At 38.7% G+C, this 20975-nt stretch overlaps 2 protein-coding genes across 2 annotated transcripts in view; one reads left to right on the top strand and one right to left on the bottom strand.

The window, feature by feature from the left end:
- LOC140246287 (pseudouridylate synthase 7 homolog) overlaps nt 1–3851 on the top strand; it is a 138146-nt gene extending 134295 nt beyond the window's left edge. Inside the window, exon 15 of the mRNA XM_072325754.1 lies at nt 3788–3851. Coding sequence (XP_072181855.1) covers nt 3788–3851 — 64 coding nt within the window. The remainder of the gene's footprint in view (nt 1–3787) is intronic.
- Nucleotides 3852–5890: 2039 nt separating this feature from the next.
- LOC140246285 (tetratricopeptide repeat protein 22-like) lies at nt 5891–8185 on the bottom strand. The gene has a single exon (XM_072325751.1). It carries the CDS (start codon nt 8183–8185, stop codon nt 5891–5893), a length of 2295 nt encoding a protein of 764 aa, XP_072181852.1.
- Nucleotides 8186–20975: the final 12790 nt, after the last annotated feature.

Raw genomic sequence — 20975 nt, 5'->3', positions numbered from 1 at the left:
AGTAATGTGTATACTGCAACCTTTTCATTGTTACACTCAGTAACAGACCCCAAAATAGAGGTTCGTGTTTCAAGAATGAAATCATTTTCTTTTATAAATTCTTGGGATGATTTACCTAAATAATTATTAAGAAATGTATCAAGTATATGTAATTCATGTGCGTTTGTGTAGGAGTTCTCAAGGAGTTGGGAATCCCCCTTTCCTCCCGTAATTATTAAAAAAGATAAAAAAATCACGGCGAGATTGCGTCCGGATAATAGAGAGATCCGGATAAAGGGAGGCCGGATAATAGAGGTTCAACTGTACTCTCTTTTATATAAAAAGCTTCAAATTCATTGTATTCATGATTTCCTGTATGTAGCATACAGTAATTATGGCACTTGCATTTTGGACTGGACCTGATATTTCAATCATTTTCTACATACTCAGGGTATGACTTGGTTTATTCAAATGTTCAAAACATGGCAGATGGATGAACTGCAGTGGGTTCACACAACAGCCCCCTCTTGAGTCCTGGATCTGTTTTCCTTTAACCACTCCACAGGGAGAAAGGGGGCAAATGCTAGTCTTAGCTCCATACCACTGCATGGTATGAAACAAAAGATCATGTCTCAAGTACTCTGGACTGCTGGTAGGGTTTACCTTGCTGTGTTTTTACAGCATATGACCTTTTGAATATGACCAAAGATATATCAAATGCTTTGATAGTCAAGTCATGACTGTTCCTAGAGGCTAATGGGGATCGATCTCACAGCCACACCTCTCACAGTAGTCAAGGTTTTCTCTTCTGTTGCATGTTTTGAAGCATACTGTAAACATGCAGGATGTATGAAAGTAAGCTAGTAAACCACAAAGCTAAAACAGTGCTTGTGTTAAACTAGCAATTCTTCTTTCCTTCCATTTTCAGGATGGTCTTTGGCAGTTTTAGCGATTGATCGACAAACTAGACAAAAGCACTGCACATAACATCTTGCTGCTAGGGGTAGAAGAATGATACTGAAAAATTATCATATTCACAACCATTTGACGAATAAATTTGTTATCTATATATTATCATCATATATATTATGTACATTTCTACAATTTCAGCATGTGTTATAAAGCTGTGCACATGCACCCAAGTTGTGTGTAAGTACTCTTGGTTGCGTGAAGGTGCCATAGGTTCTGCGCAAAATTGTGTGAAGTTATGCACAACTCGGGCAGTCTAATAAAAATCTGAGTTGTGCATGTAAGTGCCAAAAGTTGTACATAACTTGACACAAGATCTTAATGCTGCATTTAAGATCTGATGTTGTGCGTAAAGTTGTGCATAAGTGCTTCATAGCAACAGCAATCCAAAATGGTTGCTAGGGGTGAGGAGGGTATTTTTACCAAGAGAAGACCCATTGGAAGGACTATAGAATAAAGACACAAAACATAGAAAAGCCTAGTGGGACATATACATGCATACACCACAAGGGAGAGAGTGGCTGGTTCACCTACTACTGTATGCGCCATATATTTCACGAGTCTAAATTTTCATGAATTGGGAATTCCCGACGATTTCGCGAGTGGTTACATTCGTGATCATGGAGTCCTGTACTGAGCGGAGAAGTATACACGCGCACATCACATTCACATCGGGATCAGAGTCAATATTTTATTTTTTTTCGCGAATAGCACATGACTCGCTAAAATCGCGAAAATAAAAACCTCATGAAATATTCGGCGTATACAGTATCTGGTGATTTGCAACATGGGGCAAAATATTATCAGCGCTCTTACAGATCTGCACAAGGCAATTGTATGTGGTGTATTGGTACAGCCACACATTTACAATTGGACTGTATGCTATGTGCAGTTAGGGCCTACCGGTTATGATATGCAGTTACACACATGTTGGCAACAGTGGCTGGTATTACATATTATGCACACAATGAAGGTCTGAAGCAGGACAAGAGGTTATAAACATTTTTTTTTTTTTTAAAGTAATGCATCCCCACTCAGTCACTGACTCAAAATTGGCTATAAAGAGTCGAGGCAGTGTGTTTAGAGCACAGTTGCTGCTGTAGTGTGGTCATGAAAGAACTGCTCTCAATTCAATATATATTTATTCTGTGGGAAAACTGCTCTAATATGTTTGACTTTATTCAGCATTTCATTATGAAATTAAAGAGTTTCTCCTGACTTATATGTACAGGTCACTACTCCAACATTAAACCTCATATTCAAATCTGTTCTGTATTCCAATCAAATATGAAGTTTTTCTGTCAGTATGAAAAATGTAATTGGTTTAGATAAAAAGTACAAATAGAAAATGAAGATATCTATCAGATTAGTCTGTAACAGCTGCATTGAATCTCCTCACTCTGCATCAATAACTGAGATTTGCAATCAGAAGTCTTCTGTGTGGGAATTTGGTTTTTCCTGTATTGAGATATTCTGTGAAGGTCTCATGCGAGTCAATCATGAGAATGTTTTTAATGTAAAAAGACATCATAGTCATCATGGAGAGTGGATACACTGATAACGACATGGGCTACAAAACACACCATAGCATGATTTTCTTTTTCTTTTTTTTTTAGTACATAGAAAATGACATGGAAACAAAAACCCACCAAAAAGAAAAGAATTTCTAGGAAAACATAAAATGCAGAGAATATTTAAGGTTCAAAATGCATTGCACCTTTTGAGTTGCAAGTGTAATATTTCATACAAGAATTGCAGTGAAAATGTAAAAAGAGAAACATATAAAAGAGGGGGATAAAAGAAGCAAGAGAAAGAAGAGCTACACAGAGAGAAAGAGATAGAGAGAAAATCATACTTTTCAGAAGAGAAAGGTGTTGTCATAACAATACCATATTATTCTACATCACCACTTTTTAGTTTGATGCTGTTCAGCTGGTATCCATGAAATATATTTACTACAGAATAGAATAGCAAAACTGTAAATCATGATATATTGGCGGCATGAAATTTGGCGAATTGGAGCCAGCGGACTTCTCGGCGCATGAAATTTTTGTGAATTGCAACTGGCATCCAATCTATATTATGTAGGCAAGAACTTTGATATGCAATTTAATTTTGCGAATGTTGGCGCTCTCTAAATTTGCGAAATTAAAATGCACGCGAACATTCCTCCTTTTACAATAGCACACAACCAATCCCAGAGAGATTGTGCTGAGTGTGTAGCCAAAAATGTACCAATATGTGGTAAGCTGTTGTTTGTGGGACTACACAACAGGGTGATAATATTGCGCACAGTCTGCTCCTACTTCCACATGCACCAAAGTTTTTTATTACTTTTGTTGTTGTTTTTTTCCTGTGGGCATATCATGTCGGCATTTGTTTGGCAGGGAAATCAACTAGAAGGTTATTGTGAATGTTTTAGAGTTATTATTTCCTGGATTTGGTGTGGGTGGTTTGCTAGGGTTTATACCAGCCACCATTCAAGAAGTAGGTCTACTTAAACCAAAGAAAATCTCATTACACGACCCCTCACTATGACAAAGGGGTTGCTGTATTTGTATCCATTGTGCCCTGGCTACGGTTCACTGGCTATGTCACCTCAATTTGCAGTTCTCTCAGTTGTTAGGGAAGACAGATGGTGAAAAATGTGTAAGGTGTTGTAACCATTTGAGTTTATTTACTTGGCTTCCTTAAATTCAACCCCAAGTCCATGAAATGGTAGACCTTTGGTGAATGTTAAACATGGGGTTACAATATGAATGAAAAGATTTCCTTAACTATTCTTTTTATTCTGCTTGTTCATTTAAGTCTCTTTTTTTTTTTCATTTCATCTCTGCAGAGATCTGTCCCTGACCGGAGCATACCGCAAGTGTGTTGTGAAGCCCAAAAATGTAGACTGGTGAGCATAATTTCATCTACCTATTTTTTTTTTCATTTTCTCTTTCAACCCTGTCATTATTTAAATGTAGGAATCATACTGATCGGATGCCCTGAAGTAGAATTTTAAGCATTGCTAAATTTGTGGAGAAATTTGCTGGAGATATGCTGTTGGTTGCAGAGTGTGGGATGTGGTGGTGCTGATGTTGCCAACCTCAGATGGGAGCATGAAGTGTGAAAATGAGAGAAGCAAACACTGGGAAAAGGTATGTGGGATCTTTTGTGAGCCTCCAAAGATCCATCATGATAAAAATCATCACTGTTTCTTTGACACTGTTATGATGGCAGTGAAAGGATTGTCCTTGAGGAAGCAAGTCAATACTGTTTGTACTTGCAAGTTATCAGTGGACTGGCAGCTTTCTGCTCAGGAGGACAAGACAGCAAGTGTGTATTGGCATGCAAATATATGGGCAGGACCACTGGTACCAGCTAGGGACTTGAACCAGAGACCTTGCAATTGAAAGTCCTTTGTATCATCCACAGAGCCACACCAGCTCCTCTGTTCACCTACTAGTGCTGTATTTAGACAGGTGAACCTCCTCCTTTTGTTAGTATCCATTCAATTCTAAATGAAACACAGGCAGTCTGTTAAGGTCTGCATATCTTTTGTGGTCTCAGTCAGCAAAAAAATCAGCATTCCTTAGATTTAAGTTAATCTTAGAAATTGAAGACTGATGTAAATTCTTAATGAAACGCCTTCATAGTCTGGTACACATGTATGGGGCAGAAGCTCTATAGTCTAGTGGATGACACATGTCTGGTAATCAGGAGATCATTGGTTCGATTCCAACCTGCATGAGTATGTATGCCCGTGATTATTTATCATGGCTGCTACTTAAACACTGAATAATCTGTGCTTATTTATAGCTGTAAAGGGCAATTTTTCAATTAGTTGCAAAGTTAAACTTGTGTTCTTTGAGATGTTATGGTTAACTAAGAGGACACTACGTTATACATGTACTAAACAATCAGCCTATTCAAAACAAATCTCAGGAAAATACCAGTAATATCTTGATATGCATTTCTATTCACTAATCAGCTCCAAGATGTAATCATCATCATCATCATCATCATCACATTTTTTTTTTTTTTTAATTGAGGGAGCGCAGATTGTGTGAAGTGATATTTTTACTACATAAATGAGATAACTTCTCGGGATATGAATGTTCACAATCCCACCTATAGATCCCCTTCCCCCTTGTAGAATGCACTTGATTCTTAATTCTACCACTGGTGATTTGCAATGCTGCACACTGGCACTGGTCGACGGTACCTCACCAGTAAAAGTCACAGTTGGGCCAGTAACTTTTCCAGGAATAGACCAGTAAAAGATTGGGGAACCTACTTGTCTGGCAGACAGTTCGGACCAGCAGAAAAGAACAAGGCAAGTGCCATAATGTGTCTCGCCCATTCGCGTACAAGAAATTGTACGCGAATGGGATATAACAGATTTTTTTTTAAAGAGATAAAACAGATAAAAAGAGATATAAAAAGGTAAAAATTTATGGCAAAAAAGAAACGTGCCATAGAAACTTAACATTGGGCCCGTAAAATTTGTTGACCCCTGCCTGTGACCTTTGACCTTGTGGTGATCATCCACTCCCCAAAAGACATCTACGATCCAAGTTTGGTCTGACACAAACGGACGTATGGATCAAAAGTTATGACCCATGATAAAAATGTGGCATAAAAACTTAACATTGGGCCCTAAAGTTCATTGACCCCTGCATGTGAGCTTTGACCTTGAGGTGACCTTCACATATGGTAAAATGTGAAACTTTTTATGACCCCTCTTCCCTCAAAGTTTGATTGCAATTGAAGCCCAGAGTAAAGAGTCATTAAAGTTTTTGTAGCATTATGGACAGACGACGGAATGACAGACGACATACGGACAGACGCCACAGGCGATCCCTTAGTCTCCCCTCACCTCCGGTTGGCTCGACAAAAATGGGGTAGTATGCAGCCCTGTGATTTGTGACTTTTTGTTTTTCACATGAAGAGATGACTAACCACTGCTCATCAGTTGCAATGCTTCCTCCTCACTGGGAAGGAGAAACTTGGCCAAGTTGAACCAATGTGCGGTTTTGAAGTCAGTCCCACAAAAGTTGAATTTCTCGAGATGGATGATGTTACGGGGAATGCCTGTGTCCTGCAGGAGTAAGATGGCCACCTTTCTTCTGTCTTTTTCCTTGAGTGCAATCTCGATAAGATGCCGATTTGTCCTGTCACTGAATAATGCTGGAGTGAGGACAATAAGAACATGTGCAGAATCCTGTATGGCTTGCGTCAAGTGTTCGAGAGCTGGTCTGCCAAGAGATATATCCCGCATTGCAAAGTATCCCTTCAAGGAATACAGAGGGCACTCAAGAGCTGGAAGGAGCTTGTACTGCACCCAGAGGGTGTCCGCATCAGCTGTGATGATGAAAAAGTCGTATGTGTGGTCAGAATTTTTGGCTGTTTGCGGTGCATTGTGATCGGGCAAGGGTGAGTCAGGCTGAGCCTTGTTTACTCCTCGTCTGTGCCTCCTCTGCAGTTCACGGAGTCTTTGGTAGTTTGACCACTGGTAGCGTGTTTCTTTTAGTGTCTCAAGCCCCCTTTGAATCAGGTCATCAGTATCTTGATGGTTGGATGGCTTGTTCACCAAGTACTCCATGATATCAAGAACTTCCTTCTGATACTCCCTTTTCCGAGCCAATTTAGCTAAGATGGAAAATACTTCTGCAGCCTCGTGCTGTGATTCTGTTTCAGTGACCCAAAAGGCCATCTCTGCACGGAGATTATTTGGAGTGCCTTGTGACTTGTATTCATCCAGCATGCTGGGAAGGATGTATCTGGATGCCAGGTTTCTGTGGAAGTCATTGTCATAGGGGCTTGTACTAAATGCCAGTTTGAATGACTGGATTGCTGACCACCTGTCCTGTTCAAGGAGGCACTTACCCAGCTTAAAGTGGGCATCACCCACTGACTGTCCATCCTGGATTTCAAAGGACTCAGCAATCATTGCCAGGGCTTTGGTGTAGGTAGATTTCTTCTTGTCATCTGTAGTTCTTGTAGGAACTAGACTGTGATTGATTTCACCGCAGGCAGAGAGAGTCCTTGGATTTGGGTTGAAATTTCCTGCTCTGCTGGAGTCTTGTTTTGCCTTCTGCAGATATTCTTTCTTCAAATTTGGGTCATCAGTTTTTTTGGCCAAACAGTGATACACATGTGCTCTTCTGTCATAGGCAAACCAAGAATCAGAGGTTGGATTTTTCTTGATAGACTCATTCAGGATGTTCAAGGCATCATCGTACCTTCCATACTTCAAGTGCAGATTCCCATAGCACCCTTTTATCCAGGGGTTGGTGGGATCAAGCTCAAGAGCTCTCTCATAACACAGAGATGGATCCTTCCATTCTGCCAAGTAGTGTGCGGCAATAAAGCTTGGTACAGAGCTTGGGTGAAATCTCTTGTCACGAGTGAGAGCATTTCCCATGACCCCCCAGGCCTCCATCTTGTGAAGCGGGTGGTCAGCGAAAGTCAAACAAAAGTGCAGATGTTCCACAGCCTTGTCCATTGAGCACAGGTACTGGTCATGCCATTTTTGACCTGCACGAAAGTACATGTGGGCCATGCGCTCATAGGCTTGCCCAATGCCCACATGCCAGTCTTCTTTTTCATCCTTTGAGATGAGAGAACCGGCATTTTGTAAGGCAGTTTCGTAAAGCTCCACTTTTTTCTTCATGTTCTGATGTCCTATCCATGTATTTGTGTGGATGTCCCAAAGGGCAGCATAAGCCTGCTGCGCCTGGCATCGGGCGTATACCATATGCCTCTCATCTGGATCATCTTCTAATTTTTGTATGACATCCCGCAAGCTCCTTTTCCATTCTTCACACTTTTTGTATTGTTTGAGAAAGTGATAGGCTGTCGCGAGGTCATCCATGGCATTCAGATTTGTTGGATCTTCCTGGACTGTCTCCTCCCAACATTCTATGGCCTTGTCTTTCTTCCCTGTACGGTAATAGAGCACACCAATAAAGTTACGGACAGCATGCCGAATGGGACGATCTCTGTACTCTCTCTGTAGGAGTGGCAGCCTCCTTTTGAGTTTTTGCCTTGCCTGAGTGTTTTGGTCTCTTGTGAGGGATGCAGAGTTAACTGTGAGATCACAGTTAAGGAGGCCTGGAGCCAGAGGGCTTGATGGTGGTCTATCATTGCTGTGATCAACGGTCAACTGGGACATCCTTGAGGTTAGACTGGATGGGAAGTCTGGATCTGTGCATGTGTCGTCTACTTTTGCAGGTGCTGCACATGCCATGCTGCTTGTCCTGAAATTGAGAAAGACAAAGAAAGAAGCAGCAAATAAAAGCAGCCCATACTGTACACTACAACCTCCTCTAAAACATATCTTTTATTTGGTTCAGTCATATACTGTATGCATCATATATTTTGTGGGGGTTTTATTTTTTTGTCAGCCATTTTTGCCAGTCGGATGATATTCATAAGTTTTAAAACAGGCAAAAATATCAATTCTGATCTTGACGTGAATGTGTGATGCGCATGGATTCATTTCTCTATCCATTGCTGTACTCCATGGCTACAAATTTAACTGCTCGGAAAGTTGTCAGGAAGTCCCTATTTGCAAAGAAAAAAAAATAGACTTGTTAAAAATATATGACGTATACAGTACCAATCTGCAGCGGGATGAACGTGATCATGTGACAGCATATCATATTTTCCATTGGGTAGAACTTTTTTTTGGATATGTTTAGCATATTTCCATTTTTCTAGCATAATAAAAGAGCACTTGGCTTACCTCTTTCAGAAGGCAGGTGGTATGATATTACCCTAAATATATGTCATTAACAAGTAGGAGGAATGTGTACTTTTCATAATAAATAAACATTGGTGGAATTAATTTTCTGTATATGTGACCGGCGACAACGGTTTCAGGCAAAAGTCGGGAATTTTGAAAATTCATTTTTTCACTGAATCACATTGCCCATTTCCTAAGCTTTGCATTGATATAAAACACTTGTATTCTTCGGCACCATAAGTGGACCTAGAAAGAGAAATAAAATGCACTTTTTAAGTTGTTAGCCTGACAAAATTGCGAGAAAACAGGCTTTGAAGATTCACCTCTTTCTCAAAGACAATGTCCGAGCGGCAATGCGAGGGGAGAATCACCCATCCGTACGATGGTGCCAATCGATGTTAAGCTCCGCCTCTAGCAACCACATCGCCTTCTGATTGGCTCACTGAGAGAGTCAAATTTCCCGGGCACCTTCCTCGGAGCTCAGCGTATGGAGCCGAAAAACAATGCGTTTCGCTCGGGTTTGTTTACAGGACGTCTTTCAACATGGCGAATACGATAATTGCACGTACAGCTGTATGGTGTACATGTACATATTGGTGCACGCATTACGCAATGGCATCCACACGCCATGACCGTGTGCATGTAACAGCAGCGGTGGCGAATCCACACTTTTACAAATTGCGTTTTCATTGTGGTTGATTTGTCTATATCATTGGCGACCCTTTTGAAGGCAGAAAATTGCTAGCGCTGGCAAGGGTCACGCTTCCTGTTTGTTTTGCTTTTACAAGACATGCATATTATGTTGCTTTGTTCGGTGGTGCTGATTAAATTAAAAGAAACAAACAAACAAACACGACTCGTTAGTTTGGTGCGATCTTGACGTGTAGTATTTGAATATAATTAGCCACATGTGACCACTCCTTTCCTCTCATCTACCTTCCATTGAGTCAGTCTGCTGTCACAATTTTTACTACATGTACAAGTAGACAAATTTGAGAATATCTAGTTTTCTTTTCACACGATTATGTCATGCTACATGATTTTTGTTTCACTTCCGTTGTCGAACATTGCGGTAGAATAGTTTGGATAGAAAGCCAAACGAAGAGCACGCACTACAGAGCGAGCGTATATAAACCACTATACCAAGAACAATGAAGCATGTAATCGTGCACGCGTGGACAAAGCATTCCCCAAACGCTGCAACTGGTGTCTCCGAAAGCCGAATTATGTAAATGTGTGCGACGCACCAGCCAATCGCGTGCGAGACCCTGCGCCGTAGCAACGCTGGGGATATTGGCGCGGCGTTCGAAAGAAGCTCGAAACTGACGAGTGCGATCCAACATAGGGTGCTTAAAATTCCATTTTCGATAGGAAAAACTTAGTCTTATGCTATGAAATTTAGTGTAGATGTAGAGAACATATCAAAGATTCGATTTCTGCAAAAAACGTAAATCGACAAAAATAATGGTCAAAATCTTTGTACCCCGCCTAGGAGGGAATTTGCTCTTGCGACTTTTGCCTGAAACCGTTGTCGCGGGTCACATATATTTTACCATCCAGCAGTAACATCTGGAATGGTTATACAGTAGACATCTTTTTGAGTGAAGGCAGTACCAATAGTTGAAAATTTTGTAACTTTTGAACAGCTAGATTAATTTTCCTTAAACTTCACTGATTTGTTCTACTAATATTTCTGCATTCACGTAATTTACATATAGATTTGGGTTATATTCTCCTGCAAGAAATATTTATTGAATATATCTCTAAAGTACTATAAACATTTTCTCCATATTCAGGCAATGGATTACTATCAATGTTTAGAAGATATCTTAATGTATACATTATGTATGTTCATATTCTAAATGAATTCTGGATATAAAATTTGAGGATAAAATTGTTATAAAAACAAGAATATTTTATTATTATTATTATTATTATTATTATTATTATTATTATTATTATTACCATTATTATTCGCTTTTTCATTTTGTTCTTTCATTTTGTTCTTTCTTTGTGCTTTTTTCCATTTGCAGACCCTTTTATTCCCAATTGATTCCTTCCTCTAGTCCGAGTCTCTTTTATACAGCCTTTTTCCACCTACACACACACACACACTTGGTTTTGTTTGTTTATACACACTTGTGCTTATTATGCCTTGCCTGCTTATCTACATACAATGTATACAATTTTCTCTCCCCATTTTTTCATATGTGCTTTAATTTATTTCCTTTATCAATATCTTTTTCAATACTGTTATTTCATTGTCATTATTATTACTGTGTGTGTATATGTATACACTTTGACATGTTTGATTTCTTCCTTTTGTTGCCTCCTCCTGGTACACCTTTCAGGGCTCACTGTTTACTCAGCCCCCCCCCCCCCCCCTCCCTTTGCTGTTGCTTTTTTCACTTTTTCCCTTTCTTTATCCCTCTGGTGTTCCTTATCTTCTTTGATGTTGCCTCCCTATTCATCCTTTTCCTTCATTGGTTGCCTCCTTGATCCTCATGATCATCACTGACCCCCCTCTGCCTTTTCTCTGTCCCCTCTCCTCTGCCTTTTGTCTGTCCACCCTCCTGCTTTAATCCCCCTCCTTTCACCTGTTAAGCTCCTTGCCCATGACCTCCCACCCTCTCCTTTGTTTTCTTTGTTCTGTGTACCCAGCTTGTCCCTGTCTGTTCTTGTTGTGTGAAGTCCTTATATGTGATTGCTTTCCCTGCATGTTTGTCATATTGCCTCTGATGAAAATTCTGCTAGGATCGAAAGCTCAGGCCCCTTTTGACTCCAAAAACAAGAAAACTTACAACTACATGTACACCCATGTATACACACTGGTATGGCACATGCACAGTCATACACATACTGAATTGCATGCTCTGTAGGAGTTAAGGTCGCTAACTTAACCTTAACCCATTGAGGACGAGTCCCAAGTATACTTGTGTCTATGGGAAATATGTGTTGCAGCAAAATCAGTCCATCCTCAACGGGTTAAGAAGACTGGGCTATTTGGAGGCTTAAAAACTGGGTGGGGACTTGAAAGGCAGCCTTCTCCTATGATTTTGGCTGTTGATCATCTGATCAAAACCAATTTTAACATGTTTGTCATGTTTTTAGAAGATTACATTATCAATTTATTCATACGTCTGTATATATTCAATCATATGCAAATATGCAAATTTTAATGGAAACTTTCCTTTTGATTGTGAAGTTATGACTTTGGTCAATGTTGCCTATACAAAGTCATGAAATATTATGACAATTAGTCTAGTATATTTAGTGTGTCATGCATCCAGGAAAAAAAAAAGAACTTGTAGTTTGATTATTCTCATAATTTGCTCTTTTATATGTTTGGATGAAGTGAAACAATATCACTAGAACTCATCAGTGAATGTTTGAGAAAAATTAGGCAATCTGTTCAAAAACATAATTTTTTTCAAGCTTTTGTGCAGCCATTGCTGGATGAGAAGGTTACTCAGTTTGTGATGTCACATATAGTACAACGATCAAAAGAAAATTCCACAAAATTTCACTCTTTATGAAAAGCACATATTCCCTTGACTTTTTACTGACATACATTAAGGGTAAAATTATTTCCCCAATAATTCAAGTGCCCTTCATTATACTAGAAAAGTGAAAATATGTTCAATTTTCTTCATATTTTCCTTAATTGTTTGTCATATGTCAGGGCTGCACACTAACCCATTTTTTCTGCCGGTCCAACCTGTCTCTGTCGGACCGGTAAATGCCCCGTTTTACCATTTTTTACCGGTCCGAACAGAAAATTTACCGGTCAACAACGACAACCTAAAAAAAACATTAAATGACTTGCAAACTTATTTTCTTGTTTTTTATGGACGTACGCCCTTACCCATGTACATTTTACAGATTAATATTCTTTTTTTAAACTTGCATTATTTATTGCACAAGAAATAGAAAAAAAAAGATAGGAAAAAATAGAATGTTTGTTTGTGAATTACAGTGTAAAATGATAATGAACAAAATCAGATTGTATCAAATGCGTTTGTGACTTTTTCTAAACATCGGCGCACGAACTTGCTGCGTAACCTGCTCTTGGTGGTCAGTTGGATTGCGACGATTTAATGAATTATTTTAGCTGTGATATTTTCTGATGCACGCGCTACAAGGGGTTCTTTATTTTTCTCCCGATAATCTATTCGCATTGTGCATGCGTTCTTGAAAGGTACATGACATGCAGGGCCGAATTCGCAATCCTTTTTGCGCCTATTTCTACCTCAAATATCAGCGGGATTGTGACGATTTCATAAATTACTTCGGCTGTAATCTTTTATGATGCAAGCGCCAACATAGGTTGAAAATGTGTCCTTTATTTTTCCCGATAAACTCTTCGAATTTCGTAAGTGCGTTCTTAAAAAGATGCACCACATGGCCGAATTCATGTTACTTTTTGCGCCTATTTCTACCTCAAATATCAGCAGAATTGTGGCGATTTCATGAATTACTTTGGATGTAACTTTCTGTGATGCACGCACCGGCAAGAATGGTTGAAAATGCGTTCTTCATTTTTCTCCCCATAATCTCTTCGCATTCCGTACATGCGTTCTTGAAAGGTATACGACACGGCCGAATTCACGATCCTTTTTGCGTCTATTTCTACCTAAAATATCAGCGGGATTGCGATGATTATATGAATAACTTCGGCTGTAATCTTTTATGATAACGCACCAAAATGGGTTGAAAATGTGTCCTTTATTTTTCCCGGATAAACTCTTCGCATTTCGTAAATGCGTGCTTAAAAGATATACGACACGGCCAAAAACCATGATTCTTGTTTTTGCGCCTATTGTTTCCTCAAACTTCAACGGGATTGCGATGATTTCATGAATTATTATTCGGCTGTAATCTTTATGATGCAAGGCCAAAAGGGGTTGAAAATGTGTCCTGTATTTTTCTCCCAATAATCTCTTCGCATTTCGTACATGTGTATACGACACGGCTGAATTCACGATCCTTTTATCGCCTATTTCTACATTAAATATCAGCCGTATTGTGGCAATTTCATGAATTACTTCAGATGTAATCTTTTGTGATGCACGCACCAGCTAGAATGGTTGAAAATGCGTTCTTTATTTTTCTCCCCATAATCTCTTCGCATTCCGTACATGCGTTCTTGAAAGGTATACGACACGGCCGAATTCACGATCCTTTTTGCGTCTATTTCTACCTCAAATATCAGCGGGATTGCGATGATTTCATGTATGACTTCGGACGCAATCTTTATGATGCACGGGCCAAAAGGGTTTGAAAATGTGTCCTGTATTTTTCACCCAATAATCACTTCGCATTGCGTACATGCCTATACGTCACGGCCGAATTCACGATCCTTTTAGCGCCTATTTCTACATCAAATATCAGCGGGATAGCGATATGTCATTAATTATTTCGGATGAAATCTTTAGTGATACATTCACCAGAAGGGTTGAAAATGCGTTCTTTATTTTTCTCCCGATAATTTCTTCGCATTTGTGCATGCGTTTTCAAAATTATACATTGCATGCAGGGCCGAATTCGATATTCTTTTTGCGCCTATTATTGTTTACTCAAATTCCAACGGGATTACGAAATTTTCATGAATTACTTTTCGGCTGTAATCTATATGATGCAAGCGCCAAAAGGGGTGAAAATGTGTCCTTTATTTTTCTCCCGCTAATCTTTTCCCATTTCGTACATGCGTTCTTAAAAGGTATACGACACGGCCGAATTCACGATCCTTTTTGCGCCTATTTCTACCTCAAATATCAGCGGGATTGTGGCGATTTCATGAATTACTTCAGATGTAATTTTTTATGATGCACGCATCAGAAGGGTAAAATGTGTTTTTTATTTTTCTCCCGATAATCTCGTCGCATTTGTGCATGCGTTTTTGATAACCAACACGGCATGCAGGACTAAATTCAAGATCCTTTTTGCGCCTATTATTCCCTCAAATTTCAACGGGATTGCGTTGATTTCATGCACTCACCAAAATGTGTCCTTTATTTTTTTTTTCCTCTCCTCTGTAATCTCTTCGCATTTCGTACATAAGCTTTTGAAAGATACGAAGCGGCCGGTCGAATTCATGATCCTTTTTGGGACGATTTCTACCTCAAATATGTAAGCGGGACTGCCATGATTTCATGATTTTTTTCCCTCCCTAGTATTATCTCTTCACATTTTGTGCATGAGTTCTTAAAAAGTACACGGAAGAGCCGATTTCGTGATCCTTTTTGCGCCTATCTTCATTATGAGACCATTCTGAGCGAATGAAAATATTCATTTGTGAAATGACTGTGTATAATGAAAATGAACGCAATCAGATCCATTTACTGTATCGCTGAATATCGAATGTGTTTTTACTTTTTCTAAAAATCGACACAAGTAAATTAGTTCTAACATAACTGCCACGCTGCTGCGAAGCCGGGATCGGATCGATCTTGCGTTAAAAAATCATGAGTAAAATGACCCAGAAATGCGTGCGCTTCTATCAATGCTTCTTGTCTGGCATGACCGCCGATCGCAAGCAAACGAAAAGCAGTTACACTGTACATGCTCTGCATGTATTGCATTGCACGGCAGTGCGTGAGCAGCGCCAAATGCGCAAGCGAGGGCGAATAACTGGTCGACTGCTAGTGCTCAAAACTAATGTATGTTTACTGTACAAAGTGCACCGGTAGACATAAACGAAAACTTGCATAAAACTTGTTGAACAGTGCGATATCTTGCATTGTTTCTCCCTGATCGGGGCTGCTCTTTTTCTTTCTACTGACCCCACCAATGCTTTTTTTTTTTACTGGTCATGTCGGACCGGTAACTTGTGGATTTCCTGAAAAGTTACCGGTCCGACAGTGACTTTTACCGGTCTTTGACCGTCGGACCGGCGCCAATGTGCAGCCCTGCATATGTGATATCACAAACTGCAGTTTTCTTCTAATCCAGTGATGGCTGCTTCAAAACTTTCTTTAAAATTCATAAGTTTTGAACGGATTGTCTGATTTTCCTCAAACTTTCACTGATGTGTTCTACTAACATTGCTACATTCACTATATCTGCTATATTTTGGTTTAATTCCCCTTTCCTCACCTCTGAGCTTCGTCTAATATATATGCCAAGTCTATGGGGGAAAAAAAAAACATATCTCATAAGATATGAAGCCCCCCCCCCCCCCAAAAAAAAAGAAGAAAATAAATAAATAAATAAATAAATAAATAGGAAAGAAAGAGCCCAAATGAATATAAAAGATAAAGCCATAATTTTTGTTTTTTTAATCAGTGATACCACAGTATTCTCTTCTTTATCTTTGTCAACATGATTCAATTATGCCGTATTTCACAATATCTAATCTATCTTTTGGATGTTGGATTAAAATCACTGGCCACTTGGAAGTGTCAAGATCAGAATATTTCCAAATCTATTCACCATTTCGTGTGTAATCCTCACCAGCCATGGAATAATTTGTCTGTATGTACTTTAGTATTAAATGGGTACAGGCAGTATACACATGATGAAATAAAAAATGATTATGTAGTCCTATTACTGGTATTAAGCATGGCTGTAATCACAAAATCTAGTCTTATTGGTTTGGTTCACATGATGTTCCTAAACATTAAGTTTAGGTCGAAAAACTGAACTCTCAATGATAAGCTTGTAGTTTAGCACTGTGTGGACGCACTCGAATGTTAGTAATTTAAAGTTTCTGAAGTCGATGATTAGAACCACAAGACATCTTAGGGTTTATGCTCTCTCCACGAGCCATGGGGTGGGGGTCCCCACTCGTAGTTTCACTCCATGTGGACACAATAATCAATGAGCTTGTGAGTTAGCGTGAACCTTGCGTCTCGTTCACTCTGCTATTTTGTATGGGCACAAGGCCCTTGAGCAAAGACTCTGCACTCCGTTGTAATCATCGAGTGGGGGCTCACTCGTAAGGTTAACTTATAAGTTTAGGTGCACCTGTGAACCTGCGTCGTGAATTCACGAGTGGAGCTAATCTTTGACAGTTAAGTTTTGATCTAAGCTTCAAGTTTGGCAACTGCTTGTGAACGTAACTATATTGCAATAAGATTGCATATTGAATCCTGGACTAATAGATATATAAGAATATTGATAACATATTATTCATGAGAATTTATGCTCAAATTCAAAATGAAGGAAAGACTCACCATCTGTTGTATTACAATAAAAATTTCAATCATGTACGAGCTTCTCTCATGTGTCAATGAATGTACCAAGTTATCTCTGCAGTCTTCATCCTAGCATACAGAAATTTGCACCAGGTGTCTTTCACAAAGCAGTAGCACATTTTGCTGTCACAGAGATCAAACTGCCGTGACATTTTAGAGATAATGTTTACTCCAGCAAGTCAACCGTCTCAGAAACTCTTCCTCTGTACTCTCCAATGATGCTCACTATTCTAGTTGACAAAATCTTCTGTTTTTCTTTAAATGTCAGAATAAATATGCAGCAAAACAATATCACAGGTCGAAGGATGGCAAGATTTCGTGATGGAAAATGAAAACAAACTTGGGGAATCCCCACAGTTTTTTTGGGGAGAAACACACTGCCAACCCAGTAGGATGCCCTCTAGTGTCGAATGCATGTACACGCACAACTGTGATGTCTCCTTGCTTCAAATAGGGGGCTGCAGGCATGTCCACAATAAAAGTTTACTTTAGGGGGATGTTGGGTTATTTCACCTCCCCCCCCCCCCCCAACATGATTGTGATGTTGTTTTGTGTGTGTGTGTGTGTGTGTGTGTGTTTTAGAATATTCTATTTAATGAAAGATAGCTTTGCCCCAAAATTACTCCAAACAAGCAAGCTATTGGAATTTTTGGCAAAATGAAAATTTTGGGGTAAACAACTGAAACACTGGACTGACATTTATGTACTAACTTGTGAAGGTCAAATAATAATAATCTTGGATTTTTTGTGTGTGTGTTTTCAAGCTATTATGGCCTGATATTGATTGCAAGAGACAATAAAAGCCCCCAAATTCTATTGAACATTGCATTTTATACCATTTCTGGACTTTCAATGTGGTGAGCATATGTTATTTGGACTTACCAAATATGACAGTTTGTTGTTTGTTTCTCTCTTTTTAGTACCAGCAATGATTCTTTGCTTAATATGCAAATTATGCCATTTAGAAATGAGGCTTCAGAAAAATCAGCATTATCTGCTGATTTTTAAGCTTTAAATAGTTGGTTTGTTTGCTATGAGCCTATTGATCAAATGATTTTGTTTTGGTATCTGTGGCTCCTGTTAAAGGACAAGTTCACTTTCATAGACATGTGGATTGAGTGAATGCAGCAATGTTAGTAGAGCACATCAGTGAAAGTTTTAGAAAAATTGGACAACCCATTCAAAAGTTATGAATTGTTGTTTTACTCAGTCACTGCTGGATGCGAAGACTACTACAGCATGTGATGTCACATGTGTACAACGATATAAAGAAAACATTAAAAAAATTCAACATATTTTCACTTTTCTCACATAATAAAATGATGCTTGACTTGCCTCTTTCCGAAGGCGGGGGGAATAATATTACCCTTAACATACATCAGTGACAAGTCAAGGAAATGTGCACTTTTTTCAAAAAATAAAGATATGTAAAAATTTCTTTATATTTTCCTTATATTGTTGTACGCATGTGACATCATACACTATAGTAGTCTTCTCATACAGCAGTGAGTGAGCAGACACTTTAAATTTCATAACTTGTAAACGGATTTTCCGATTTTCTCCAAACTTTCACTGATGTGTTCTAATAATATTGCCGCATTCACTCATTCCACATGTACATGAAGGTGAACTTGTCCTTTAAACTCTTTGTTGTGCAAAGCCAAGATTATAAAGAAAATGTGGAGCATGATACTTGGTAAAAACATTTTAAAACTCAAAAAATTATAATAGGAAACTGTCACATACCATTTTACATACCAGGCTGTCTTTTACAGATATTCTTTGTATTATTTTTGGAACGTCCAAAAAAAGAAAAGAAAAAAAAATCAACATTTTGACCTGTATTTCATATGGACAACTTAAATATTCAATGTTTTCTGTTGCCTCTTCAGTCATTTTTCCTTTTTGTTTTTAGTCTTTCATATTCTGTCTAATCAGTCCTATTTGAATGTATACACACACACACAAAAAAAAAATCAAAAATAGATCAAAATAATTATCTTTTTTGTAGAGATATGAACAGGGCTTTGTTTCACATAGGTATATCTTGTGTTTCCATCAAAATATAAATGATTAAAGCATTTGAAAGACAGAGAAATCCCATCCTGTTCTCCTTACCTCCCTCCCCCCCCCAAAAAAAAAAGCCCCAAAAACAAACAAACAAAAAACAAAAACAAATAAACAAAATAAAACAAGTGAACATGCCCAAACACACATACAGGATATCTGTGAATTTCCCTCCAAATTACTGAGTATCATGTTTATGGATTTTCTAACAAGTTATCCCCTCCAAATTACTGAGTATCATGTTTATGGATTATCTAACAAATTATCGTAAGTTTTCTGTCACTTGCTTGACAGGCATCTTCTATTTTCTGTGGGCAATGAACAAAACATGTTCCAGGCTTCAAGTAAATTGTTCTTATCAACATTCCTTGTTTATATCTGCATTAATTTGGTTAGCTAAAAAAAAAAAAGATGAACACAAATGCATCAGTGCAATAGCATACCAATTATTGTGAATAAGAATAGTTACAAAGCAATCATTATTTGAACTTATCATTTTTAACTTCTTTGGACAAATTCTTAAAAAGTTTTTGATGAACATTTCATATGATATCATGACAAAGTCTGTGCATCTTCCAAACACAAACTTATTTCGGCTCCCCCAGTGATTTTTACACAGCCATCCCAGCTGTACAATTCAAATGAGTGTTTTTGTCCCTCTAAAGCTTCATATCAAAATTCTTCCTAAGCTCCAAAATATGGAGTCATGCAAAAGATGGCGTTGTTTAATAAAAAAAGGACTTGGTACATACTGCTCACTTCCACACAGCATTTAAAATGGCAGTGCAGCTCCCACTCTTGGGTTCACTGTTGAACATGGGACACAGTGTAAATGTGATATTTAATTGATTTCCTACATTTCTTTTATCTTTCCTTTTCCTTCTCCTTCTCCATACATCTCTGGTAAGATGTAAAGGAAAGAATGTAAAAAGGGTGTAACATAAGAGGGTATAATTGTCACCGGCGACAACGGTTTCAGGCACAAGTTGGGAATTTTGAAAATTCATGTTTTCATTGCATCACATTGCCCATTTCCTGAGCTTTGCATTGATATAAAACACTTGTATTCTCCGGCTCCGTAAATGGGCATATAAAGCGAAATATAATGCACTTTTTAATTTGTTAGCCTGACAAAATTGCGAGAAAAGGGCTTTGAAGATTCATCTCTTGCTCAAAGACAATGTCCTAGCGGTGAAGCAAGGTCAGAATCACCCATCCGTACGATGGTGCCAATCAAGATTAAGCTCCTCCTCCAGCAACCACAGCGCCTTCTGATTAGCTCACTGAGAGAGTCAAATTTCCCAGGCACCTTCCTCGGACCTCGGTGTATGGAGCCAAAATACACAGTTGCGTTTTGCTCTGGTTTGTTAACCACTGTGTCTTTCAAGATGGCGAATACGATGATTGCAAGCTTTCGGGTGTCCTTGTGTATGGTGCACACATTACCTTGTGGCATCCACGTGCCATGCCCGTGTGTACACGTAACAGTAGTGGGTGGTGCATTTGTATTCACATCTTTACAAATCACTTTTTTATTGTGGTTGATTTGTCTTTCATCTTTGAGGACCCTTTCGAAGGCAGAAAAAAATTGTTTTGTTTTGTGTTTCAAGCCATGCATGTGTTACATTGTGCAATGGTACTTAAACTATTAGCAAACAAACAAATAAACAAACAAACAAACACAACTACTTAGTTTGACGTTTAGTACCTATTGGTCATTTATGACTGCCCCCTTCCTCTCCTCTGCTGTTTTTGTGTCAACCTGCTGTCATATTTACTATGAGTACTCAAATTCGAGAATAATGTAAGTTCTCTTTTTACATGATTATGTCATTTTGATGCAATTGACAAGTGAGTTTCCGATCGCATGTTGCACAATTTGTGTGGCGATTTGTGACTCTGATACTTTCAAACCATGTTCCCCATGTATTTATTTTTTCACATTCAAAGTGAGTGCTACTGTTCACTTTTTGTTTCACTTCCGTTGTTGAACATTGCGGTACTAAAAAGCTCGATAGAAAGCTAAACAA

Source organism: Diadema setosum, chromosome 2 (genome assembly GCF_964275005.1).
Source record: "Diadema setosum chromosome 2, eeDiaSeto1, whole genome shotgun sequence".
Lineage (NCBI taxonomy): Eukaryota > Metazoa > Echinodermata > Echinoidea > Diadematoida > Diadematidae > Diadema > Diadema setosum.
This window is presented reverse-complemented; position numbering and strand designations above follow the sequence as displayed.